The sequence below is a fragment of the Ranitomeya variabilis genome, chromosome 4 (assembly GCF_051348905.1).
Source record: "Ranitomeya variabilis isolate aRanVar5 chromosome 4, aRanVar5.hap1, whole genome shotgun sequence".
Lineage (NCBI taxonomy): Eukaryota > Metazoa > Chordata > Amphibia > Anura > Dendrobatidae > Ranitomeya > Ranitomeya variabilis.
Genome location: NC_135235.1, coordinates 105,047,688 through 105,073,482, shown reverse-complemented (window position 1 = coordinate 105,073,482; position 25,795 = coordinate 105,047,688). Strand labels below are relative to the sequence as shown.

The window sequence follows — 25,795 nt, the reverse complement described above, 5'->3', positions numbered from 1 at the left end:
GTGAAATTTTAACCCCGCGCTTTCCAATTCACCAAACAATTTTGCCCCTATCTACATAATGGGGAAAAAGTGAAAGGAAAAGTGTTGGAGGCGTCGCAGCTACAGGCACAAAATTTTGCACAGTCACACGTCTGGACCCTGAGAGCGTCAAAGCTATATTGTGAGGTGAAATTTTAACCCCGCGCTTTCCAAGTCACCAAACAATTTTGCCCCTATCTACATAATGGGGAAAAAATGAAAGGAAAAGTGTTGGAGGCAAATTAACAGCTGCCAGATGTGAACAAGGGGGACTTAAAGAATGACAGCGATGGCACCAAAGAGTATATACTGTACAGTTGCTAAGGTGGGGCCCCAACATGGGATAATCACACCACCACGGGGATATGAACACACACACAAAATGCGCCACACACTACCACGTGCTCGAACACATATACCACCCTCAGTGCACATTTCACCACACATACACCAACCTCGCCACATAAAAGTAGAAACACAAAAGTCGCCGCTCAAAACTCGCCACGCGCAAAACTCTCCACATGCAAAACTCGCCACACGTGCAAAACTCGCCACACGCAAAACTTGCACACGCAGAAAAATTGCCACACGCAGAAAAATTGCCACATGCACAAAAGTTGCAACACATGCAAAAGTTGCCTCACACAAAACTTGCACATACTCAAAAGGCACCACACATAAAACTCGCCACGCGCAAAACTCGCCATGCGCAAAACTTGCTGCACACAACTTGCTACACTAACCTGTCACATGCAACTCGACACACAAAAAGTTGCTACACGCATGTCGCCACACAAAACTCATCTCACAAAAGTCCCTACATGCATGTCGCCACACGCAACTCAACACACACAACTTGACACACGAAACTCGCCCTAAAACACACACAAGTCTGGTATCCTTCAAAAATAAAAATCTGATTAATAAGCAGACAAACTACAAGAGCAACAAATGTACCATATAGGAATCCGGCAGCTGTCAGTCACATGACCAGTCTATTATGTGTATGTGTGAGCTAATATATACTGCCAGGGGGTGGGCTTACTGTTGGCTGGGGATTTATCAGGCTGCCATTTTAGCTTACAAATACTGAGGTAAAAATACTGACCAAATAACGTGTGAACGAGGGCTAATACAGGAGGAGATGGCATACAGCTATATACTATATACAGGAGATGACACACAGGTATATACTATTTACAGGGGAGATGACACACAGGTATATACTATATACAGGAGGAGATGACACACAGATATATACTATATACAGGAGAGATGACACACAGGTATATACTATATAGAGGAGGAGATGACATACAGGTACATACTACATACAGGAGGAGATGACATACAGGTATATACTATATACAGGAGGAGATGACACACAGGTATATACTATATACAGGAGCAGATTACCTACAGGTATATAGTATATACAGGAGGAGATGACACAGGTATATGCTATGTATAGGAGGAGATGACATACAGGTATATACTATATACAGGAGATGACACACAGATATATACTATATATAGGTGAGATGACACACAGGTATATACTATATACAGGAGATTACATACAGGTATATCTAATATATAAAGCTGAATGTGTGTATGTATGTATGTGTGTATGTCCGGGATTGGCATCTGTACCGTCGCAGCTACAGCCACAAAATTTTGCACAGTCACACGTCTGGACCCCGAGAGCGTCATAGGCTATGTTGTGAGGTGAAATTTTAACCCCGCGCGTTCCAATTCACCAAACAATTTTGCTCCTATCTACATAATGGGGAAAAAGTGAAGGGAAAAGTGTTGGAGGAAAATTGACAGCTGCCAGATGTGAACAATGAGGACTTAAAGAATGAGAGCGATGGCGACAAAGAGTATATACCGTACAGTTGCTAAGGTGGGGCCCCGACATGGGATACTCACCACACACGGGGATATGAACACAAACACAAAATGCGCCACACACTACCACGTGCTTGAACACATATACCACCCTCAGCACACATTTCACCACACACACACACCAACCTCGCCACATAAAAGTCGAAACACAAAAGTCACCACTCAAAACTCGCTACATTCAAAACTCGCTACATGCAAAACTCGCCATATGCAAAACTAGGCTCACGCAAAACTCGCCACACGTGCAAAACTCACCTCATGGAAAACTCACCTCATGCAAAACTTGCACACACAGAAAAATTGCCACATGTACAAAAGTTGCACCACATGCAAAAGTTGCCTCACACAAAACTTGCACATACTCAAAATGCACCACACATAAAACTCGCCATGCGCAAAACTCGCCATGCACAAATCTTGCTGCACACAACTTGCTACACTAACCTGTCACATGCAACTCAACACACAAAATGTTGCTACACGCATGTCGCCACACAAAACTCATCTCACAAAAGTCGCTACATGCATGTCGCCACACGCAACTCAACACACACAACTTGACACATGAAACTCGCCCTAAAACACACACAAGTCTGGTATTATCCTTCAAAAATAAAAATCTGATTAATAAGCAAACTACAAGAGCAACAAATGTACCATATAGGAAATACGGCAGCTGTCAGTCACATGACCTGTCTATTATGTGTATGTGTGAGCTAATATATACTGCCAGGGGGGAGGGCTTCCTGTTGGCTGGGGATTTATCAGGCTGCCAATAGCAACCAATCACAGCTCAGCTTCTATTTTGCTACAGTTAATTAACCTGAGCTCTGATTGGTTAATATAGGCAACAAAGACATTCTCAGTATAACAAAGCTAATATATGTTGTGAAATGCTTCTATTTGCTTAGTTTTTGCCTTTTAATAATTACATTTCTATCTATTTGTTTTGTGGTTTTTGTGTGCAGAATAAATTTTTGTTAACACATTCTATTTTGCTAACAGCAGTCATTAACCCGGGCGAAGCCGGGTAGTACAGCTAGTATATATATATATATCTAATATATAAAGCTGAATGTGTGTGTGTGTGTATGTATGTATGTATGTATGTATGTCCGGGATTGGCATCTGAACCGTAGCAGCTACAGCCACAAAATTTTGCACAGTCACACGTCTGGACCCCGAGAGCGTCATAGGCTATGTTGTGAGGTGAAATTTTAACCCCGCGCTTTCCAATTCACCAAACAATTTTGCCCCTATCTACATAATGGGGAAAAAGTGAAAGGAAAAGTGTTGGAGGCGTCGCAGCTACAGGCACAAAATTTTGCACAGTCACACGTCTGGACCCTGAGAGCGTCAAAGCTATATTGTGAGGTGAAATTTTAACCCCGCGCTTTCCAAGTCACCAAACAATTTTGCCCCTATCTACATAATGGGGAAAAAATGAAAGGAAAAGTGTTGGAGGCAAATTAACAGCTGCCAGATGTGAACAAGGGGGACTTAAAGAATGACAGCGATGGCACCAAAGAGTATATACTGTACAGTTGCTAAGGTGGGGCCCCAACATGGGATAATCACACCACCACGGGGATATGAACACACACACAAAATGCGCCACACACTACCACGTGCTCGAACACATATACCACCCTCAGTGCACATTTCACCACACATACACCAACCTCGCCACATAAAAGTAGAAACACAAAAGTCGCCGCTCAAAACTCGCCACGCGCAAAACTCTCCACATGCAAAACTCGCCACACGTGCAAAACTCGCCACACGCAAAACTTGCACACGCAGAAAAATTGCCACACGCAGAAAAATTGCCACATGCACAAAAGTTGCAACACATGCAAAAGTTGCCTCACACAAAACTTGCACATACTCAAAAGGCACCACACATAAAACTCGCCACGCGCAAAACTCGCCATGCGCAAAACTTGCTGCACACAACTTGCTACACTAACCTGTCACATGCAACTCGACACACAAAAAGTTGCTACACGCATGTCGCCACACAAAACTCATCTCACAAAAGTCCCTACATGCATGTCGCCACACGCAACTCAACACACACAACTTGACACACGAAACTCGCCCTAAAACACACACAAGTCTGGTATCCTTCAAAAATAAAAATCTGATTAATAAGCAGACAAACTACAAGAGCAACAAATGTACCATATAGGAATCCGGCAGCTGTCAGTCACATGACCAGTCTATTATGTGTATGTGTGAGCTAATATATACTGCCAGGGGGTGGGCTTACTGTTGGCTGGGGATTTATCAGGCTGCCATTTTAGCTTACAAATACTGAGGTAAAAATACTGACCAAATAACGTGTGAACGAGGGCTAATACAGGAGGAGATGGCATACAGCTATATACTATATACAGGAGATGACACACAGGTATATACTATTTACAGGGGAGATGACACACAGGTATATACTATATACAGGAGGAGATGACACACAGATATATACTATATACAGGAGAGATGACACACAGGTATATACTATATAGAGGAGGAGATGACATACAGGTACATACTACATACAGGAGGAGATGACATACAGGTATATACTATATACAGGAGGAGATGACACACAGGTATATACTATATACAGGAGCAGATTACCTACAGGTATATAGTATATACAGGAGGAGATGACACAGGTATATGCTATGTATAGGAGGAGATGACATACAGGTATATACTATATACAGGAGATGACACACAGATATATACTATATATAGGTGAGATGACACACAGGTATATACTATATACAGGAGATTACATACAGGTATATCTAATATATAAAGCTGAATGTGTGTATGTATGTATGTGTGTATGTCCGGGATTGGCATCTGTACCGTCGCAGCTACAGCCACAAAATTTTGCACAGTCACACGTCTGGACCCCGAGAGCGTCATAGGCTATGTTGTGAGGTGAAATTTTAACCCCGCGCGTTCCAATTCACCAAACAATTTTGCTCCTATCTACATAATGGGGAAAAAGTGAAGGGAAAAGTGTTGGAGGAAAATTGACAGCTGCCAGATGTGAACAATGAGGACTTAAAGAATGAGAGCGATGGCGACAAAGAGTATATACCGTACAGTTGCTAAGGTGGGGCCCCGACATGGGATACTCACCACACACGGGGATATGAACACAAACACAAAATGCGCCACACACTACCACGTGCTTGAACACATATACCACCCTCAGCACACATTTCACCACACACACACACCAACCTCGCCACATAAAAGTCGAAACACAAAAGTCACCACTCAAAACTCGCTACATGCAAAACTCGCCATATGCAAAACTAGGCTCACGCAAAACTCGCCACACGTGCAAAACTCACCTCATGGAAAACTCACCTCATGCAAAACTTGCACACACAGAAAAATTGCCACATGTACAAAAGTTGCACCACATGCAAAAGTTGCCTCACACAAAACTTGCACATACTCAAAATGCACCACACATAAAACTCGCCACGCGCAAAACTCGCCATGCACAAATCTTGCTGCACACAACTTGCTACACTAACCTGTCACATGCAACTCAACACACAAAATGTTGCTACACGCATGTCGCCACACAAAACTCATCTCACAAAAGTCGCTACATGCATGTCGCCACGCGCAACTCAACACACACAACTTGACACATAAAACTCGCCCTAAAACACACACAAGTCTGGTATTGTCCTTCAAAAATAAAAATCTGATTAATAAGCAAACTACAAGAGCAACAAATGTACCATATAGGAAATACGGCAGCTGTCAGTCACATGACCTGTCTATTATGTGTATGTGTGAGCTAATATATACTGCCAGGGGGGAGGGCTTCCTGTTGGCTGGGGATTTATCAGGCTGCCAATAGCAACCAATCACAGCTCAGCTTCTATTTTGCTACAGTTAATTAACCTGAGCTCTGATTGGTTAATATAGGCAACAAAGACATTCTCAGTATAACAAAGCTAATATATGTTGTGAAATGCTTCTATTTGCTTAGTTTTTGCCTTTTAATAATTACATTTCTATCTATTTGTTTTGTGGTTTTTGTGTGCAGAATAAATTTTTGTTAACACATTCTATTTTGCTAACAGCAGTCATTAACCCGGGCGAAGCCGGGTAGTACAGCTAGTATATATATATATACAGTATATATTTATATATATATATATATATATATATATAAAATCCCAGTTACTAAAGCCATAATAAGGAAGGATAACTGTGTCATCTGTAAAGCCTCCTTGTGCCGTAGATATTTCAGTTTAGGTTGAAATGACAAATAATTTGCTTGCGTGGATTGCGCTGCTCAACTTAATCAGATTTTTTTTTAATAAATGTAGGTGAAGAAACTTTTTTTATTTCTTATTTTTAAAGGTTTTATATAAAATGCAATGATAGTCTTATATTCTTGAAAGACATTCAGTGTTTTCAAATTTTGAAAGCAACCTGTGAACCATTTCTAGAGAAGAAAACACTTTTGTGACTTCAAAAGCACTGAACAATGAACATTGTAATAAATGTGCGTCATGGAATACTTTAGTCTGCGCAGCTTCTCTTCTTAGGAGGAAATTGTGCAAATGTAATTGTAAATCTGATGGTCTCAATTATATGTTTTTTTTTTTTAATTTAGATATATTTTCCTTTACATTCTAGTGTATTTTATAGTCCAAAAGTATGGTAATTTGTAAGCTATGGAAGACTGTAGTGCTTACTATATAAGACTATAGCTATTAGTATTGTATTGTAATGCATTCTTATATACAGGTGATTCTCACAAAATTAGAATATAAACAAAAAGTTAATTTATTTCAGTTCTTCAATACAAACAGTGAAACTCATATATTATATAGAGTCAATACAGAGTGACCTATTTCAAGTGTTTATATCTGTTAATGTTGATGTTTATGGCTTACAGCCAAGGAAAACCCAAAAGTCATTATCTTAGTAAATTAGAATACTTTATAACACCAGCTTGAAAAATGATTTTAAAATCTGAAATGTTGGCCTACTGAAATGTATGTTCAGTAAATGCACTCAATACTTGGTCAGGGCTCCTTTTGCATCAAATACTGCATCAATGCAGCATGGCTTGGAGACGATCAGCCTGTGGCACTGCTGAGGTGTTATGGAAGCCCAGGTTGCTTTGATAGCAGCCTTCAGCTCATCTGCATTGTTAGGTCTGGTGTCTCTCATCTTCCCCTTGACAACGCCCCATAGATTATGGGGTTAAGGTCGGGCGAGCTTGCTGGCCAATCAAGCACAGTGATACTTTTGCTGTTAAGCCAGGTATTGGTACTTTTGGCAGTGTGGGCAGGTGCCAAGTCCTGCTGGAAAATTAAATTTCCATCTCAAGAAAGCTTGCCGGCAGAGGGAAGCATGAAGTGCTCTAAAATTTCCTGGTACACGGCTGAGCTGACTTTGGTCTTGATAAAACACAGTGGACCTACACCAGTAGATGATATGGCTCCCCAAACCATCACTGATTGTGGAAACTTCACACTAGACCTCAAGCAGTTTGGATTGTGCCTCTCCACTCTTCCTCCAGACTCTGGGACCTTGATTTCCAAATGAAATACAAAATTTACTTTAATCTGAAAACAACACCTTGGACCACTGAGCAACAGTTCAGTTATTTTTCTCCTTGGCTCAGGTAAGACGCTTCTGGCGTTTTCTATTGGTCATGAATGGCTTGACACAAGGAATGCAACACTTGTAGCCCATGTCCTGGATATGTCTGTGTGTGGTAGCTCTTGAAGCAATGACTCCAGCAGCAGTCCACTCCTTCTGAATCTCCCCAAAATTTTTGAATGGACTTTTCTTAACAATCCTTTGAAGGCTGCAGTTATCCTGATTGCTTGTGCGCCGTTTTCTACCACACTTTTTCCTTCCTCTCAACTTTCCATTAATATGCTTGGATACAGCACTCTGTGATCAGCCAGTTTCTTTAGCAATGACCTTTTGTGGCTTACCCTCCTTGTGGAGTGTGTCAATGACTGCCTTCTGGACATCTGTCAAGTCAGCAGTCTCCCCCATGATTGTGGAGCCTACTGAAGAAAACTAAGGGACCTTTCTAAATGCTTAGGAATCCTTTGTAGGTGTTTTTTGTTAATTATTCTAATTTACTGATATAATGACTTTTGGGTTTTCATTGACTATAAACAATAATCATCAACATTAACAGAAATAAACACTTGAAATAGATCACTCTGTTTGTAATGACTCAATGTAATATGAGTTTAACTTTTTGTATTGAAGAACTGAAATATATTAACTTTTTGATGATATTCTAATTTTATGAGAAGCACCTGTACATATGTAACCATAGAGTGACAATTATTTTTGTTAAAGGGATGCTGTCACTAAGGGTCCCCATATACAATAGATAGCTGTCAGCTGAACGATTGTTTGGCTAATTGTTTCTCCTGATTTCTCCATATACATGTGTGTAAATCAATCACTTTTATGTTCATGAAAGGGCCTCTGCCGTTCCTCTGGTTTAGGTTTACCTTGCAGAAAATAAAAGGATCGGTGGCCCAAAATCTGACATGACTGATTCTTATCTACGACAACATCATTTGCTGAGGGAGAGTCGGGAGCCACCGATACACATTAGGTTGTCTTCAGAACCAATTGATGTCAGCAATTGTTCGGCCAACGTTAGTCTAATGTGTGTGCTTCTCATCTCCCGAAGGTAGGAGGTGCACCACTAGTCATCCAGTCGTGAGGTCAACACTTTAGAGCTTTGCAGATACAGTTTTGAGTATTCTCTGGTTGGTGAAGGAATGGGAGCTTTGCTGGGGCAAAGTACAGTGCCACATGGTTGGTAAAGCAATGGGACCCATCTCGTTTGTTACTGCATGTCCTGTCTCCAATGGCTACTTTTGGCAGGAAATGCAGCAATGAGTTAGTGACAGTGTCACTTTAAAGAGCCAATTTAACATTGTCTTCATTGTTTGAACTTCTGTTGCCCATATTTGTGCTGACGGTCAGGTTACTCACAAGCCCAATAATGGCATTTTTATCTTAGAAACTCTTAGAGGATCAGCGAAGACTTAAGCGTGAGCAAGAAGAAGCTGATATTGCTGCTAGGAGGCACACTGGGATTGTCCCATCTCATCACCAGTTTATCACTAATGAACGATTTGGAGACCTCCTTAATGTAGACGATTCATCAAAGAGGAGATCTCGGTCTGAGGTCTGTTCTTGATAACCGCTGCTTGGCCCATAGCAATATGTTTCATTCACTTCCATTCAATATAGCAAATCATTAGTAGCCTAGCAATTGCCATTCATCAGCTTCCCTTTATTTATTTGCTTTGCACCAGCTTCGGGTGGTAGAAGAAGTGCAATAATAATTCTGACATAGCAGCATGTTGGCTTGGGAGATGGTGCCCACTGCATGAGTTCATTAGATCATTTGCTTGTTTTCTTATTCTTATCTTTTATTTCTCATGATGTGGAATCATTCTTTATCCTTTACCAATACTATTTTTTTATTATTTCATATAACCTACTAACAAACTAACATGTCTCTTGTGTGTAAAAATCTGTTGTACATATGTATCTATCTATATATATATATATATATATATATATATATATATATATATATATATATATATATATATATATGTATAATATATTTGTGTATTTTATTACTCAATGCCATATGTTTTAATATTTTGTGTGGAAATTTTTATTTTTAAAATTTGTGGGTTTTTTTATTCTTTTTTTAACACTTTTTTTTAATGATTTCCCCGCACACTGAGCAGGAAGCCATTGTGAACATCCCTGATATGTCATAATTTTAGTATATTCTCAAATATAGCATTCAAAATGGCTTCCTATGCTGCGTCAAAAGTGTCAAATTTACTGTAGAGGATGAAAATTTATGTCTTCATCTCTTTTACTTATCCATTGGAAATTATTCCCAACCTATTCCTCCAATGCATGCAACTGTACATGTAAGGGTGGACATTGGTGCAATCTGTGTAGCTGCATCAGTTCCCAATAGGTAAGGACGTCCACTGCCATCTCTAAAGCAGGTGGGATTGTGCATTATGATGAGCTATTGGACTGTAAAGGGTCCATATATTGTTCTTGCACCGGGACCCTCTTCTGTACATGTATACCATACTACTGGACACATTGCCTTTTTTAGCATTCGTTGGGCCTATAAGGAAACTATGGGTATACCGTATTCAGCCAACATATGCGGTGTGAATACAAAATAGAAAAGATGAACTAAACACAAAATATGAAAACATATTGCCACTGATCTTTTTTCTAATGAGAGGAAATTACCGCTGAGACATATGCTGCTCAAGTATCATGAATAGAATATATGAAGGAACGTAGGAGTTTAATTCCCACTGTATAGTCTTAGTTCTCCCGCTGTCTACACTAAAATCTAGGACCAATAATAAACCCTTTTATGATGATCCAATATTAATTGCTTATGACAGGACATACAATTACTTTAGTATTTTTGCTTTAATTAAGCTATATCCGATCCTGGATCCAGAACCCTATTGAGAATGATAGTTTTATGAAATGCATTTAGGGACTGTAGGTACACATTAATATGTAAATTCTACTAAGGAAAGCTTTGTCCTGCTTAAGTTCCTCCATTAATTATCTCCTGAAAGGATTAACATAACAGCACCCCTATCTAAAATATCCAATTTACTCCAGATGTTCATAAAAAATGTTAATATCATCAATATTTAATGAGCTGTGTCTCAAGAAGAGCTAATTTTCTCAGAACATTATTCTTTCTGTCTCTAAGAATTCCAACTAAATCAACTCTAAATATCTGAATTGTCCTCATCCGTGGGTTTCCATCGTTTGGTACACTACGATAACATTTACTATCTCCTTCCATTTTATCCTTTTTATAGATGACACAAGCAAGAGCAAAGTTTGACTTCAAAGCACAGTCTCTGAAGTAAGTATAAAAAGGAAAGGTCTGGTCTTTTCAACTCATGTGCAAAGACTAAGCTAAGCCGAGGCCACCACAGAAACTTTTTTAGGGGGTAACGTTAGGAAAATGTGAACATAACGGCAGATTGTGTAACCTGGACTCTACTAATAATGCGTCATATCTTAGTGACTTTTATAAAAGAACTAGATGGTGGCCCGATTCTAACGCATCGGGTATTCTAGAATATGTATGTAGTTTATTTATGAAGATTTAAGAATAATGCAATGAATACACAGGATTTTCTGGGTAAAATATATACATTATCAGTGAAGCGGTGTTTAAATCCCGCGCCAATATCACTGATTGGTCGCGGTCGGCCTGGCGCGACCAATCAGCGAAGCGTGGTTCAAATCCCGCGCCAATTCGCAGCCAATTCTCTCCCTCACACACTGTCCTCCATGTTATTCTCTCCCTCACAGACTGTCCTCCATGTTATTCTCTCCCTCACAGACTGTTCTCCATGTTATTCTCTCCCTCAGACTGTCCTCCATGTTATTCTCTCCCTTACAGACTGTCCTCCATGTTAATCTCTCCCTCACAGACTATCCTCCATGTTATTCTCTCCCTCACAGACTGTCCTCCATGTTATTCTCTCCCTCACAGACTGTCCTCCATGTTATTCTCTCCCTCACAGACTGTCCTCCATGTTATTCTCTCCCCCACACACTGTCCTCCATGTTATTCTCTCCCTCACAGACTGTCCTCCATGTTATTCTCTCCCTCACAGACTGACCTCCATGTTATTCTCTCCCTCACAGACTGTCCTTCATGTTATTCTCGTTCTAGTATATGTGTGTAGTTTATTTATGAACACTGATTGGTCAAGGCCAACCGGGCGGTACCAATCAGCGGCGCAGGATTTCGGTTACAGACAAGCAGACCCTTAGACAATTTATATATATAGATGAATAAAAAATTAGTTTTCAAAATGTATTTTTGGACATTGGCGAAAGTACAAGGCTAGAAGGCCAAGAATTAAATAGGTTTAGGAATTCAATGGGGTTCTGTTACACTGAAATAATTTTTTAAACCCTCAAGGATGGCAAAAATAATAGAAAGTAGAGCATATTACTTTTAACCCTTTTCTGACATATGACGTACTATCCAGTCGAGGTGGGGTGGGCCCGTATGACCACCGACGGGATAGTACGTCATACGCGATCGGCCGCGCTCACGGGGGGATATGCGATATGCAGCTGACATCCGGCACTATGTGCCAGGAGCGGTCACGGACCGCCCCCGGCACATTAACCCCCGGCACACCGCGATCAAACATGATCGCGGTGTGCCGGCGGTACAGGGAAGCATCGCGCAGGGAGGGGGCTCCCTGCAGGCTTCCCTGAGACCCCCGGAGCAACGCGATGTGATCGCATTGCTCCGAGGGTCTCCTACCTCCTTCCTCGCTGCAGGTCCCGGATCCAAGATGGCCGAGGCATCCGGGTCCTGCAGGGAGGGAGGTGGCTTACCGAGTGCCTGCTCAGAGCAAGCGCTGGTAAGCCTGCAGTGCTGTGAGGCAGATCGGTGATCTGACAGAGTGCTGTGCACACTGTCAGATCACCGATCTGTAATGTCCCCCCCTGGGACAAAGTAAAAAAGTTTAAAAAAAAATTCCCACATGTGTAAAAAAAAAAAAAAAAAAATCCTAAATAAAGAAAAAATATAATATATTATTCCCATAAATACATTTCTTTATCTAAATAAAGAAAAAAAACAATAAAAGTACACATATTTAGTATCGCCGCGTCCGTAACGACCCAACCTATAAAACTGCCCCACTAGTTAACCCCTTCAGTAAACACCGTAAGAAAAAAAAAAAAAACGAGGCAAAAAACAACGCTTTATTACCATACCGCGGAACAAAAAGTGGAATAACGCGATAAAAAAGACAGATATAAATAACCATGGCACCGCTGAAAACATCATCTTGTCCCGCAAAAAACAAGCCACCATACAGCATCATCAGCAAAAAAATAAAAAAGTTATAGTCCTGAGAATAAAGTGATACCAAAATAATTATTTTTTCTATAAAATAGTTTTTATCGTATAAAAGCGCCAAAACATTAAAAAAAATTATATAAATGAGGTATCGCTGTAATCGTACTGACCCGACGAATAAAACTGCTTTATCAATTTTACCAAACGCGGAACGGTATAAACGCCTCTCCCAAAAGAAATTCATGAATAGCAGGTTTTTGGTCATTCTGCCTCACAAAAATCGGAATAAAAAGCGATCAAAAAATGTTACCAATAAAAACGTCAACTCGTCCCGCAAAAAACAAGACCTCACATGACTCTGTGGACTCAAATATGGAAAAATTATAGCTCTCAAAATGTGGTAATGCAAAAAATATTTTTTGCAATAAAAAGCGCCTTTCAGTGTGTGACGGCTGCCAATCATAAAAATCCGCTAAAAAAAACGCTATAAAAGTAAATCAAACCCCCCTTCATCACCCCCTTAGTTAGGGAAAAATAAAAAAAATAAAAAAAATGTATTTATTTCCATTTTCCCATTAGGGTTAGGGCCAGGGCCGTATTTAGAGTTTCTGCTGCCCTAGGCACTTTTAGTGCTGCCTCCCCCATTGGTGAGTATGACACTATCGGCAGTGACTTTGGTAAGAATCGCTGTTGTGAAAATAGCCTTTCGCAGCAGATCGGGCAGTTTTTTCACATCTGCCGTGTAACTGATCACATACGGCAACACTGCGTTTGGCTTCATTCATTCCCTATGGGATTTGTGGCACTTGCTGTGATCTGGCAAATGCGGTACCATACCTCCCAACTCTTGAAGGGAAAGAGGTATAAAGGTTGTGGCGCACGTAGTGCGCCGCGGCAAATTTTAGGCCACGCCTCTGACCACACCCATTTCACAACTAGTCACACCCATATCCAAGTCCCAACCACACCCATTTAGCACTGCTGATCACACTGTTTCATATACAATAATTATAACCAAAAAAATATGGCCGCACATGATGCTCCATACACTGTATAATGACCGCACATGATGCTCCATACACTGTATAATGACCGCACATGATGCTCCATACACTGTATAATGACCGCACATGATGCTCCATACACTGTATAATGACCGCACATGATGCTCCATACACTGTATATAATGACCGCACATGATGCTCCATACACTGTATAATGACCGCACATGATGCTCCATACTCTGTATAATGACCGCACATGATGCTCCATACTGTATAATGACCGCACATGATGCTCCATACTGTATAATGACCGCACATGATGCTCCATACTGTATAATGACCGCACATGATGCTCCATACTGTATATTGGCCACACATGATGCTCCATACTGTATATTGGCCACAAATGATGCTCCATACTGTATAATGACCCCACATGATGCTCCATACTGTATAATGACCGCACATGATGCTCCATACTGTATAATGACCCCACATGATGCTCCATACTGTATAATGACCCCATATGATGCTCAATAGTGTATAATGCCCCCCTCCCATCTTGTATGCATGGCTCACCTTCCTCCCATCCCATATGCATGGCTCATATCCCCCCGCGTATGCATGGCTCATAATTCCCCCCCCCCCCCGTATGCATGGCTCATATCCCCATATGCATGGCTCATAATTCCCCCCCTCCTCCTGTATGCATGGCTCATAATTCCCCCCCTGTATGCATGGCTCATATCCCCCCCACCTCTTGTATGCATGACTCATATTCCCCCCTATGCATGGCTCATCTCTCCACCCCCCCTCCCCTGTATGCATGGCTCATATCCCCCTATGCATGGCTCATAATTCCCCCCCACCTCCTGTATGCATGGCTCATATTCCCCCCTATGCATGGCTCATCTCTCCACCCCCCCTCCCCTGTATGCATGGCTCATATCCCCCTATGCATGGCTCATAATTCCCCCCCGCCTCCTGTATGCATGGCTCATATTCCCCCCTATGCATGGCTCATCTCTCCACCCCCCCTCCCCTGTATGCATGGCTCATATCCCCCTATGCATGGCTCATAATTCCCCCCCACCTCCTGTATGCATGGCTCATATTCCCCCCTATGCATGGCTCATCTCTCCACCCCCCCTCCCCTGTATGCATGGCTCATATCCCCCTATGCATGGCTCATAATTCCCCCCGCCCCCCTGGCTGTATGCATGGCTCATAACCCCCTTCACCTCTTGTATGCATGACTCATATTCCCCCTATGCATGGCTCATCTCTCTCCCCCCCCCCGTATGCATGGCTCATCACTCCCCCCTCCCCTCCCCCCCCATGCATGGCTCATCACTCCACCACCCCCCTCCGCTCCCCGCTCCTTCTCCCATGGCACGGGCGGCTTACCGTCCTCCTTCAATCCCCCCTGTCCTCTGTCCCTCATACTCACCTGTCTCACACCAAGCGGGCGCGCCGACGGCGACATCCCTCCGGCTCTCTGCACAGGCGCAGGCTCGCAGCTTCTTCTTCCTGCGTGAGCGGTCATGTGATACCGCTCTCATTAAGGCTCATGAATATGCGCATATTCATGAGCCTTAATGAGCGGTACCACATGACCGCTCACTCAGGACGCGCTACAGAAGCTGAGACCAGGCATCGCTGGAGCAAGGTGAGTATCGTCTTCAAGGAGGGCGGGGGGAGGCGGGGGGGCGGCGGTCGGAGGGTGGGTGGGAGGCTGGTCCCGGGGGGGGGCTGGGGGGGCGGGGGTTGGGGCGGTCGGGAGGTGGGAAACAAAAAAAACAAAAAAAAAACCCTTGCCCGCTTGCTCAGGTGCCGCCCCCCGCATCGTCCCCGCCCTAGGCACGTGCCCTCGAGTGCCTAGTGGCAAATACGGCCCTGGTTAGGGCTAGGGTTAGGGCTAGGGTTAGGGGTAGGGCTAGGGTTAGGGCTAGGGTTAGGGCTAGGGTTATTGCTAGGGTTAGGGTTAGGGCTAGGGTTGGGGCTAGGGTTGGGGCTACAGTTAGGGTTTGGATTACATTTACGGTTGGGAATAGGGTTGGGCGTGTCTGGGTTAGAGGTGTGGTTAGGGTTACTGTTGGGATTAGGGTAAAGGGGTGTGTTTGGGTTAGGGTATCAGTTATAATTGGGGGGTTTCCACTGTTTAGGCACATCAGGGGCTCTCCAAACGGGACATGGCATCCGATCTCAATTCCAGCCAATTCTGCGTTGAAAAAGTAAAACAGTGCTCCTTCCCTTCAGAGCTCTCCCGTGTGCCCAAACAGGGGTTTACCCCAACATATGGGGTATCGGCGTACTCAGGACAAATTGGACAACATCTTTTGGGGTCCTTGGGGGGTCTAGTTTCCAATATGGGGTCACTTGTGGGGGGTTTGTACTGTTTGGGTACATCAGGGGCTCTGCAAATGCAACGTGACGCCTGCAGACCAATCCATTTAAGTCTGCATTCCAAATGGCGCTCCTTCCCTTTCGAGCTCTGTCATGCGCCCAAACAGTGGTTCCCCCCCACATATGGAGTATCAGCGTACTCAGGACAAATTGGACAACAACTTTTGGGGTCCAATTTATCCTGATACCCTTGTGAAAATACAAAACTGGGGGCTAAAAAATCATTTTTGTGAAAAAAAAAAAAAAGAATTTTTATTTTCACGGCTCTGCGTTATAAACTGTAGTGAAACACTTGGGGGTTCAAAGCTCTCAAAACACATCTAGATAAGTTCCTTAGGGGGTCTACTTTCCAAAATGGTGTCACTTGTGGGGGTTTTTAATGTTTAGGCACATCAGGGGCTCTCCAAACGCAACATGGCGTCCCATCTTAATTCCAGTCAATTTTGCATTGAAATGTAAAATAGCGCTCCTTCCCTTCCGAGCTCTGCTATGCACCCAAACAGTGGTTTACCCCCACATATGGGGTATCATCATACTCAGGACAAATTGCACAACAACTTTTGTGGTCTAATTTCTTCTCTTACCCTTGGGAAAATAAAAAAATGGGGGCGAAAAGATCATTTTTGTGAAAAAATATGATTTTTTATTTTTACGGCTCTGCATTATATACTTCTGTGAAGCACTTGTTGGGTCAAAGTGCTCACCACACATCTAGATAAGTTCCTTAGGGGGTCTACTTTCCAAAATGGTGTCACTTGTGGGGGGTTTCAATGTTTAGGCGCATCAGTGGCTCTCCAAACGCAACATGGCGTCCCATCTCAATTCCAGTCAATTTTGCATTAAAAAGTCAAATGGCTCTCCTTTCCTTCCGAGCTCTGCCATGCGCCCAAACAGTGGTTTACCCCCACATATGGGGTATCAGCGTACTCAGGACAAATTGTACAACAACTTTTCGGGTCCATTTTCTCCTGTTACCCTTGGTAAAATAAAACAAATTGGAGCTGAAATAAATTTTGTGTGAAAGAAAGTAAAATGTTCATTTTTATTTAAACATTCCAAAAATTCCTGTGAAACACTTGAGGGGTTAATAAACTTCTTGAATTGGGTTTTGAGTACCTTGAGGGGTGCAGTCTTTAGAATGGTGTCACACTTGGGTATTTTCTATCATATAGACCCCTTCAAATGAGATGTGGTCCCTAAAAAAAAATGGTGTTGTAAAAATGAGAAATTTCTGGTCAACTTTTAACCCTTATAACTCCCTAACAAAAAAAAATGTTGGTTCCAAAATTGTGCTGATGTAAAGTAGACATGTGGGAAATGTTACTTATTAAGTATTTTGCGTGACATATGTCTGTGATTTAAGGGCATAAAAATTCAAAGTTGGAAAATTGCAAAATTTTCAAAATGTTCGCCAAATATTCGTTTTTTTCACAAATAAACGCAAGTTATATCGAAGAAATTTTACCACTATCATGAAGTACAATATGTCACGAGAAAACAATGTCAGAATCGCCAAGATCCGTTGAAGCGTTCCAGAGTTATAACCTCATAAAGGGACAGTGGTCAGAATTGTAAAAATTGGCCTGGTCATTAACGTGCAAACCACCCTTGGGGGTGAAGGGGTTAACAATACTACTGTATCACATGGTATTGTTAGTCTATTCATCTTAATATAATATAATATAATATATCTTATTAGTAGTATTCATCTACAACAAGTGTGTCTTAGATGAGAGATTTGCCCATAAAATAGAATTCTTAAAATCCATTGTTAGATATAGCAATTACTTTTCTACAATACTGCCTTCTAGGACTTCGTTTTATCAGTATTCTTCGGGACGGTGCCAATATTTTTAATGGCCATTTGATTTAAAATGCTTACATATTAGTTATGTTTTTATGTATCTTTATGTTCTGTTTAGTTATTTTAACTTATTTTTCTAATAAAAAGCAAAATGGTGGTAATTAGTTTTCTTTTTGTTCTTATTTTATAAATGTGTCAATTTTTTATTCTATTTGTTTGTAGATGATTAGGCCAACCATCTTGCTTTAGCTACTGTTAACAAAACTAAATTAAATGCTTTTCAAAAGCTACATGGACCATAGCAAACATTAGGGCATGCCCTGTGAGCTGTGCAGAGGTCATTGTGCAGGGAAGAGTGGGGAGAGGAGCTGGGACCACCTCTTGTAATTTGTGTGATCCTGTGTTTATATTTCGATGTTACCTTAAATCTAATCCTGACTGTGATAATGATGTCAACTGAAAATTGATTTCTCCAGATAAGGAAATGTCATTTTTTATAAGGCTCAGTGGCCAAAGTGAAATCTGCAAGATTTCATGATTATATTTAAATATATGGTAACAGTGATCAGAACAACAATTTAAAAAAAAAAAAAGTTTATCATAAAAACACATTCCCTTTTGATGTACACTAGGGTGCCTTAAAAAAAGAAGTAATTTAAGTGTTATTATATTATGCTCACAACCTGAAACCATTGTTATTTCCATTTATAGGGAGTTGCCGCTCCAGAAGGGCGATATAGTTTATATTTACAAGCAGATAGATCCAAACTGGTTTGAAGGAGAGCACCACGGCCGGACAGGAATCTTCCCTATTTCCTATATTGAGGTATATCTATTTCATTAATCTTATAATTGAGAACGCATTATTGTTTATCCGTATCTAACCCCAAAACTGTTTCATTTTAGATACTGCCACAAGCGGAGAAAGCACAGCCGCAGAAGCCACCTCCAGTGCAAGTTCTGGAATATGGAGACGCTATGGCCAAGTTCAACTTTAATGGAGACACGGCAGTAGAAATGTCCTTTAAAAAGGTACCAGGAGAAACTTTATGATAAACTTAACAAGTTTGATATGTAGGATTGCTGTATGGAGATATGGAAGGGCAGAGCAATGTATAAGTAATAATACGAACAGATACATAGGATTAATTATAGTTTTCCTTGTTTGCACACTTTTTGTCTAGTGATTATATTGTAGATATCACTAAACTTGTCCTTCCCTTCCATCATTCTTTGTCTCTGTACCCCTTTTTACAGTGACCAAGCTATTATTTCCTTATGCTATTGTTATTCTGTGCGTTTTCATATCTGTTTGGAAACTAATTATTTGGGTCAAAATATATCTAGCCTTCTATTGAAACTATTGGATCCAAGAAATTGACGTTTGTACTGAGCAAACTGGGTTGTATCCTAAATTTATAATACACCTATATATTCTCATTAATATGAGATAATTGCTTTTAAAGGGATTGTCCCGCTTTAGGCTACAAGTCTGCAGTCACTTTCTGTGACTGCAGACTTGTGAATCCTCGCATCGCCCTCACTGCTTGCTATCAGGATTCTCTGGTGCTGGGATTTGCATACATGAGGTCACATGCCAACTAGACACGTCTAGTTGAAATGTGGCCAGAAGTATGCAAATTGCATACATGCAATCACATGTCCGCCGGTGCCAGTTCCAGAGTATCTTCAAAGCACAAAGTCCGTGTGATATTTATTTATTTCACTCGCTTATATAGTGCCATTAATTCCATAGCACTTTACATACATCATCATCACTGTCCCCTTTTAAGGACAATCTAATTTCCCTATCAGTATGTCTTTGAAGTGTGGGAGGAAACCAGAGAACCCACATGAAACCCACGCAAACACGGAGAGAACATACAAATTCCTTGTGAGGATTCTCAAGTCTGCAGTCACATAGAATGACTGTAGACTTGTAGCTTAAAAACAACTCCTTTAATCCCTTTCTGATCTCGGACGGGATAGTACATCCGAGGTCAGATCCCCTGCTTTGATGTGAGCTCCGGCGGTGAGCCCGCATCAAAGCCGGGACATGTCAGCTGTTTTGACAGGTGGAATCTCGACCCACCCGCCGCTATTAATTAGTTAAATGCCGTTGTCAAACGCTGACAGCGGAATTTAACTACCGCTTCCGGCCATCGGGCCGGAAATGAGCGCATCGCCGACCCCGTCACATGATCGGGGGTCAGCGATGCTTCAGCATGACAACCTGAGGTCTCCTTGAGACCTCTATGGTTACTGATGCCGGCTTGCTGTGAGCGCCACCCTGTGGTCGGCGCTCATAGCAAGCCTGTAATTCAGCTACATAGGTGCGATCTGATGATCACTCCTAAGTAGCTGAGCCGATCCAGTTATGCCAGCTTCTAGCCTCCCACGGAGGCTATTGAAGCATTGCACAAGTAAAAAAAAAAAAATGTTTAAAAAAAAATATGAAAAAAATAAAAAAAATATAAACGTTTAAATCACCCCCCTTTCGCCCCATTCAAAATAAAACAATAGAAAAAAATCAAGTATACACATATTTGGTATCGCTGCGTTCAGAATCGCTCAATCTATCAATATAAAAAGGATTAACCTGATCGCTAAACAGCGTAGCGAGAAAAAAAAATTGAAACTCGTGAATTACGTTTTTTTGGTCGCCACCATATTGCATTAAAATGCAATAACAGGCGATCAAAAGAACGTATCTGCACCAAAATTATATCATTAAAAATATCAGCTCTGCACGCAAAATATAAGCCCTCACCCGACCCCAGATCACAAAAATTGGAGACGCTACGAGTATTGGAAAATGGCGCAATTTTTTTTTTTTTAGCAAAGTTTGGAAATTTTTTTCACCACTTAGATAAAAAAGAACCTAGGCATGTTTGGTGTCTATGTCGTAATGACCTGGAGAATCATATTGGCAGGTCAGTTTTAGCATTTAGTGAACCTAGCAAAAAAAACAAACAAAAACTAGTGTGGGACTGCACTTTTTTTCCAATTTCACCGCACTTGGAATTTTGTTCCTGTTTTCTAGTACATGATATGGTAAAACCAATGATGTCGTTCAAAAGTAAAACTTGTCCCGCAAAAAATAAGCCCTCACATGGCCATATTGATGGAAAAATTAAAAAGTAAGGGCTCTGGGAAGGAGGGGAGCGAAAAACGAAAACGGAAAAACAGAAAGTCCCAAGGTCATGAAGGGGTTAAGCTATTAGAGAATGCTTTTATGACTTTTATGCATAAGGATGACATCCATTATTTTACTATCAGAAACAAAACCTTGTTCTTAAAAGGATATTCTATTTTAACTTCATTTTCAAGGGAGAAAGGATAACATTGATCCGCAGAGTAGATGAAAATTGGTATGAAGGAAAGATATCTGGTACCAGCCGTCAAGGTATATTTCCAGTAACCTACATAGATGTCCTCAAGAGGCCACGTGTAAAAAATTCACCTGATTATATGGATCTGCCATTTTCATATTCCCCAAATAGAAGCACAAGTGCTTCCCCCCAGGTATGTATTTCACTATCCTCCATGATCTACAGTCTGAATATTACAATTTTCTGTGTATTTAACACAAGCATAAAGTTTTGTTTTTTGTTATATTTTCAATAAATAAGCCAACATTATAAATTGATGTGTATATACCAGATCTTGAAAAGGGGGGGGTATAGGCATCAAGCATAGATCTGGGTTGGTCTTCTCAATGTCTAAAATAGGTCCATGTGCATGCCTTCTCTGGAAGAATAGCAAATAATTCTATAGAGGGATAAAGTACAGATGCTAACCCGGTAATATTGGGCTTATGTCATTTATTTCCCACGTTTATTAGACTCTCCGGCTTGTATTACCAGAGTAGGGCCTTGAACCCACTACCTTCTTGGCTATCATGTACAATGCAATAAAGAATCAAGTCAACTGTTCCACCTAGTGGACTTAAGTGGTATTGCAGCATCTTCTTAGTATATCTATTGGTGTAAGGTGACTCTAGACTATTAAAACACCCACCAAACAAGCAAGTGAAATAGGTAATTTGTGATATTTTAATTTGTCCTTTTTCCATCACATTCTTCCTCCTTTTATGTTTTCTTCTTTTTTTTCTGTTTTATTCCATCAAGTCTCCTAGCTATGCCAGACCACGAACTACCACTCCACCTCACATCTCTCGTAGAGCTTTCTCTCCAGAAGTGCAGGCTATCACATCTGAATGGATTTCCCTCACAATGGGTGTTTCCCGTAATAGCGGATATACCTCAACTCCCCCCCTACCACCTTTACCTGAAGCCACACTTTGTGCTATAGACTACATAACTCCATCGGCAGCTGCCAGCCCTACATTGTCTCTAACACCATCTGTCAGTCTCCATTATTGTAATGTGTCTGGTAGATCCACCCCAAATTCGGGCCTGTCCTCAGTGCCAACCTACCCATCCAGACCACAATCTTCTACTAGGATCAGCTATGTCGTTTCTCCACACAGTGATGAGAAGTTTGCCGGCTCAGCTTCCAGTTATGGAGGCTCTCCAGTGCAGATGGCTGCACCTCATGATATTTTGATTTCGGAGCTCACCGATGTCTTACGTGGTCAGCACCCCTCCAAGAGTAATGTTTGTTCCATAGTAAATGGTGAGCATGACAATTGGAAAGCATCACATAAGATTAGAGACACCCAGGGAATGCCATGTGCAACCAGATGTGCAGCACTCGAGGCCACAACAAATGCCCCTTCCTCTGACCAGAGCCAGTTGTGTAAGCAACGCCTTAGTGTTGTCAGTGATGTCCAAGAGGATTGCAAAAGATCTCAGGGCAGTCCCATTAAGGTACATGGCGCATGTGTGTGCTCTCGGCTCATGTGCATCAGAGTGAGGTTTTAGGGCTCTGAAAATTACGCTCTTCTGATGACTTGTGATGTACAACTCATTATATCTTCTATTAACCCTTGTTTCTCACTTCACCTTCTGTACGTCGTTGCAAATTTATTACATTAAAAACCAATGCGCGTGTGTCTTGCCAACTAATTTTAGTGTTCGTACTGTGTTACAGCCCATTCACATTGATGACTTTAGAAAACTTTATGCAAAAGAAGTTCAATGAATTTAGTTTCAAATTAATTGATTAAAGAAAATATAGATTAACCAATGAGAAAGCCTACCACACTATTCTGTATGTCTCCAGACAGTAACTGTGGGACAGAGGCTTCACTTTCACCTGTAGACGCTCCACATTGTATTCTGTAAAGCTTTTTTATGGAGCCCAAATGATACCATAAGGTTCTCCTGCAAATGTGACCTAGAAACTACGCAAAAAACCTAACCGGAAATTGTTTTGCTGCAGATTTTCTGCTACAGATTTTTTTAAAAAAACACACACTATACGCTATAGCCTGGTCTCTCGCCAATTTAGAATTTTTGAAAACCACGGGAAAAAATACAGCTATGGCTGCATAAATGTAGCCTAAGGGTATGGGCGCACTGTGTCATTTAGAAGTCAGAACAGGTTTCCCTGGAAAAGCTGCTTCAAGAAAAGGCCGGCGGTTGGTTTGCCGAGGCGGTTTTGTTATTGCTCCTGTGGCGGCCCTCGCTATACTGAGTGAGGATGGTTTCCCAGTATAAGCTGTGCATCATGTTCATTTCTGGGGAGCTTTTTCTGCGCTTTTCCTGGGGAATTCCGGGTAGAATCCTCCTGAAGAAGATTACGTGTGCACATCCCATAAAATTGACCCCTTGCTTTTAGTCAGACTTTTGATTTCCTTGACTGTCATTTATCGTACCTGCAAGTTTATTCGCAGCCCATTAGATGTGTTTACCACTGATAGGTAAAAGAATAATTAGTAAGATTTTTTTTCCTAAAAGTCACTTTATGAATGAGGCATAACACCATAATAGTAGAAGGTCACCTCTCGTCTTATCTCAGTGGACACAATGAAGTGACCAATATTCCTGAACACAGAGGATATCCGATTTTATCCATGAAATGGTCGTCTCCATTGGGTGTAGACATTGGGTGCATCTTATTATGCTTGTTGTGTATATTATTAACCTGTAATGATGATCCGCACTGTAATCTATCTGACGAGCTTTCTCTCCTTTAAAGACCACAGACACAATGCCACTCTCTTCATCTGTCTATCCTTCTGCACTGTCTTCCTGTCCTGTCACAAATCAACCACCTCCCAGACTTAGAGGCAGGGTCAGTGTGTCACAGGTAATGAGCTGCTGGATTTGTAGAGCTTGCCGCTTAAACATAAAAAGACACTTGCTCTCAAGCTGCATGCACTGCCGTTATCTGACTGTTCATCCTGATCGGGCATGTACAACCCTGCAAGAGCGCCATGATTCATCTGAGCAAACAGTCGCTTGCAAATCGACATACTAATATCTCAATAACTTCTCGAAATTGTATTTTGAGTTATTTTGAACATGTTCTGGAAAGGACTTTGCCTAATTATGTAGTTCTCCCAAAGGGTAGTACAGAAAATAAATCCTTGCGATTCTGGAGAACATACCAACAATCGTACATGTATGTGTCTGACATCCTTCACCTGATGGCTGGTCGTAGGTGGAAACTATAAATGGCGCGGTGGTCACTATTCATTGAATGCATTAGTTTACTAATACACATTGACGGGTTGTGTGTTTTTTCCACCTGGAGCAGCATTCATTCCTTGCGGGCGCTAATGTATTTAAATATCTTGTGTTTATTTCTTATTTGTTTTCCTGGGGATATAGGTGTTGGTCAACCTCTCATCTCCACCTCTGCATTTACCAGCCCGTTCACACCCACTGTATTTTTGGTCCGAATGCTGTGGGGCAGTGAGATGAGAAGTTGCTTTTTTTCACTGACCAAATCTGAGTGTGAAAAAAATCTCAAAATGCATTAGTTTCTTCCATAAATCGGATGGGTGCGCAAAAAAATCGGACGCCATATGGAGCCACAGTACAGCATCCAATTTTTACAGATACATTGCATTTTGTAATATAGGAAACTGTAAAATTGTCTTGTAAACGAGAGGTGCTACTGTGAAAAAAACAGCCAGCACACCGATGAAAAGTGATTAAAAAATCCTAATTGTTTTCAGGATGATTTTTTATACGTTCGTGTGATCCTACCCTCAGTGAATAGTTATCGGGCATTCAGGGTCGTTTGGACAGCAGGTTACATTTATGACTTCTTAGGGTCAACTCATAAAGTGTTGTTGTGTATGGTGAATGATAGTCTTATGGTCTCATCAGGTGAACTGACCTTCGTGTAGGAAGCTTTCCCTATCCCATTGTATGCCAAATGACCTCCTGGTCTCTGCTCCCTGGTTCCATCCTCAACAAACTGGAAATGGGTGTTCAGTAGTGATGAGTGAACGTTCTCAGATAACGTCATATCCGTGCATGCTCTGGTGTTATCAGAGTATCTTGGGCGTGCTCGTATATTATGTTCGAGGCCCTACGGCTGCATGATTTGCGGCTGTTAGACAGCCTCAACACATACGGGGATTGCATGTTTGTTAGGGAATCCTTGCATGTGTTGCGGCTGTCGAACAGCCATGACACATGCAGCCGCAGGGATTAGAACATATTTTTGAAGCACGCCGAAGACCATCGGTTCGCACCCGCGCATGCTCAGATAACGCCTTATCCGAGCACGTTCGCTCATCACTAGTAACCATCATTTTCTTGCATTTATTTTTAACTA

General features: G+C 41.5%; 1 protein-coding gene across 1 annotated transcript in view; it reads left to right on the top strand.

Moving 5' to 3' along the window:
* The window catches only part of LOC143769959 (sorbin and SH3 domain-containing protein 1-like), a 272,947-nt gene that overhangs the window by 229,569 nt on the left and 17,583 nt on the right, over positions 1-25,795 (top strand). Inside the window, exons 25-29 of the mRNA XM_077259068.1 lie at positions 8,993-9,160; positions 10,866-10,912; positions 18,809-18,923; positions 19,004-19,129; positions 21,428-21,622. Of these exons, the coding sequence (XP_077115183.1) occupies positions 8,993-9,160; positions 10,866-10,912; positions 18,809-18,923; positions 19,004-19,129; positions 21,428-21,622 (651 nt within the window). The remainder of the gene's footprint in view (positions 1-8,992; positions 9,161-10,865; positions 10,913-18,808; positions 18,924-19,003; positions 19,130-21,427; positions 21,623-25,795) is intronic.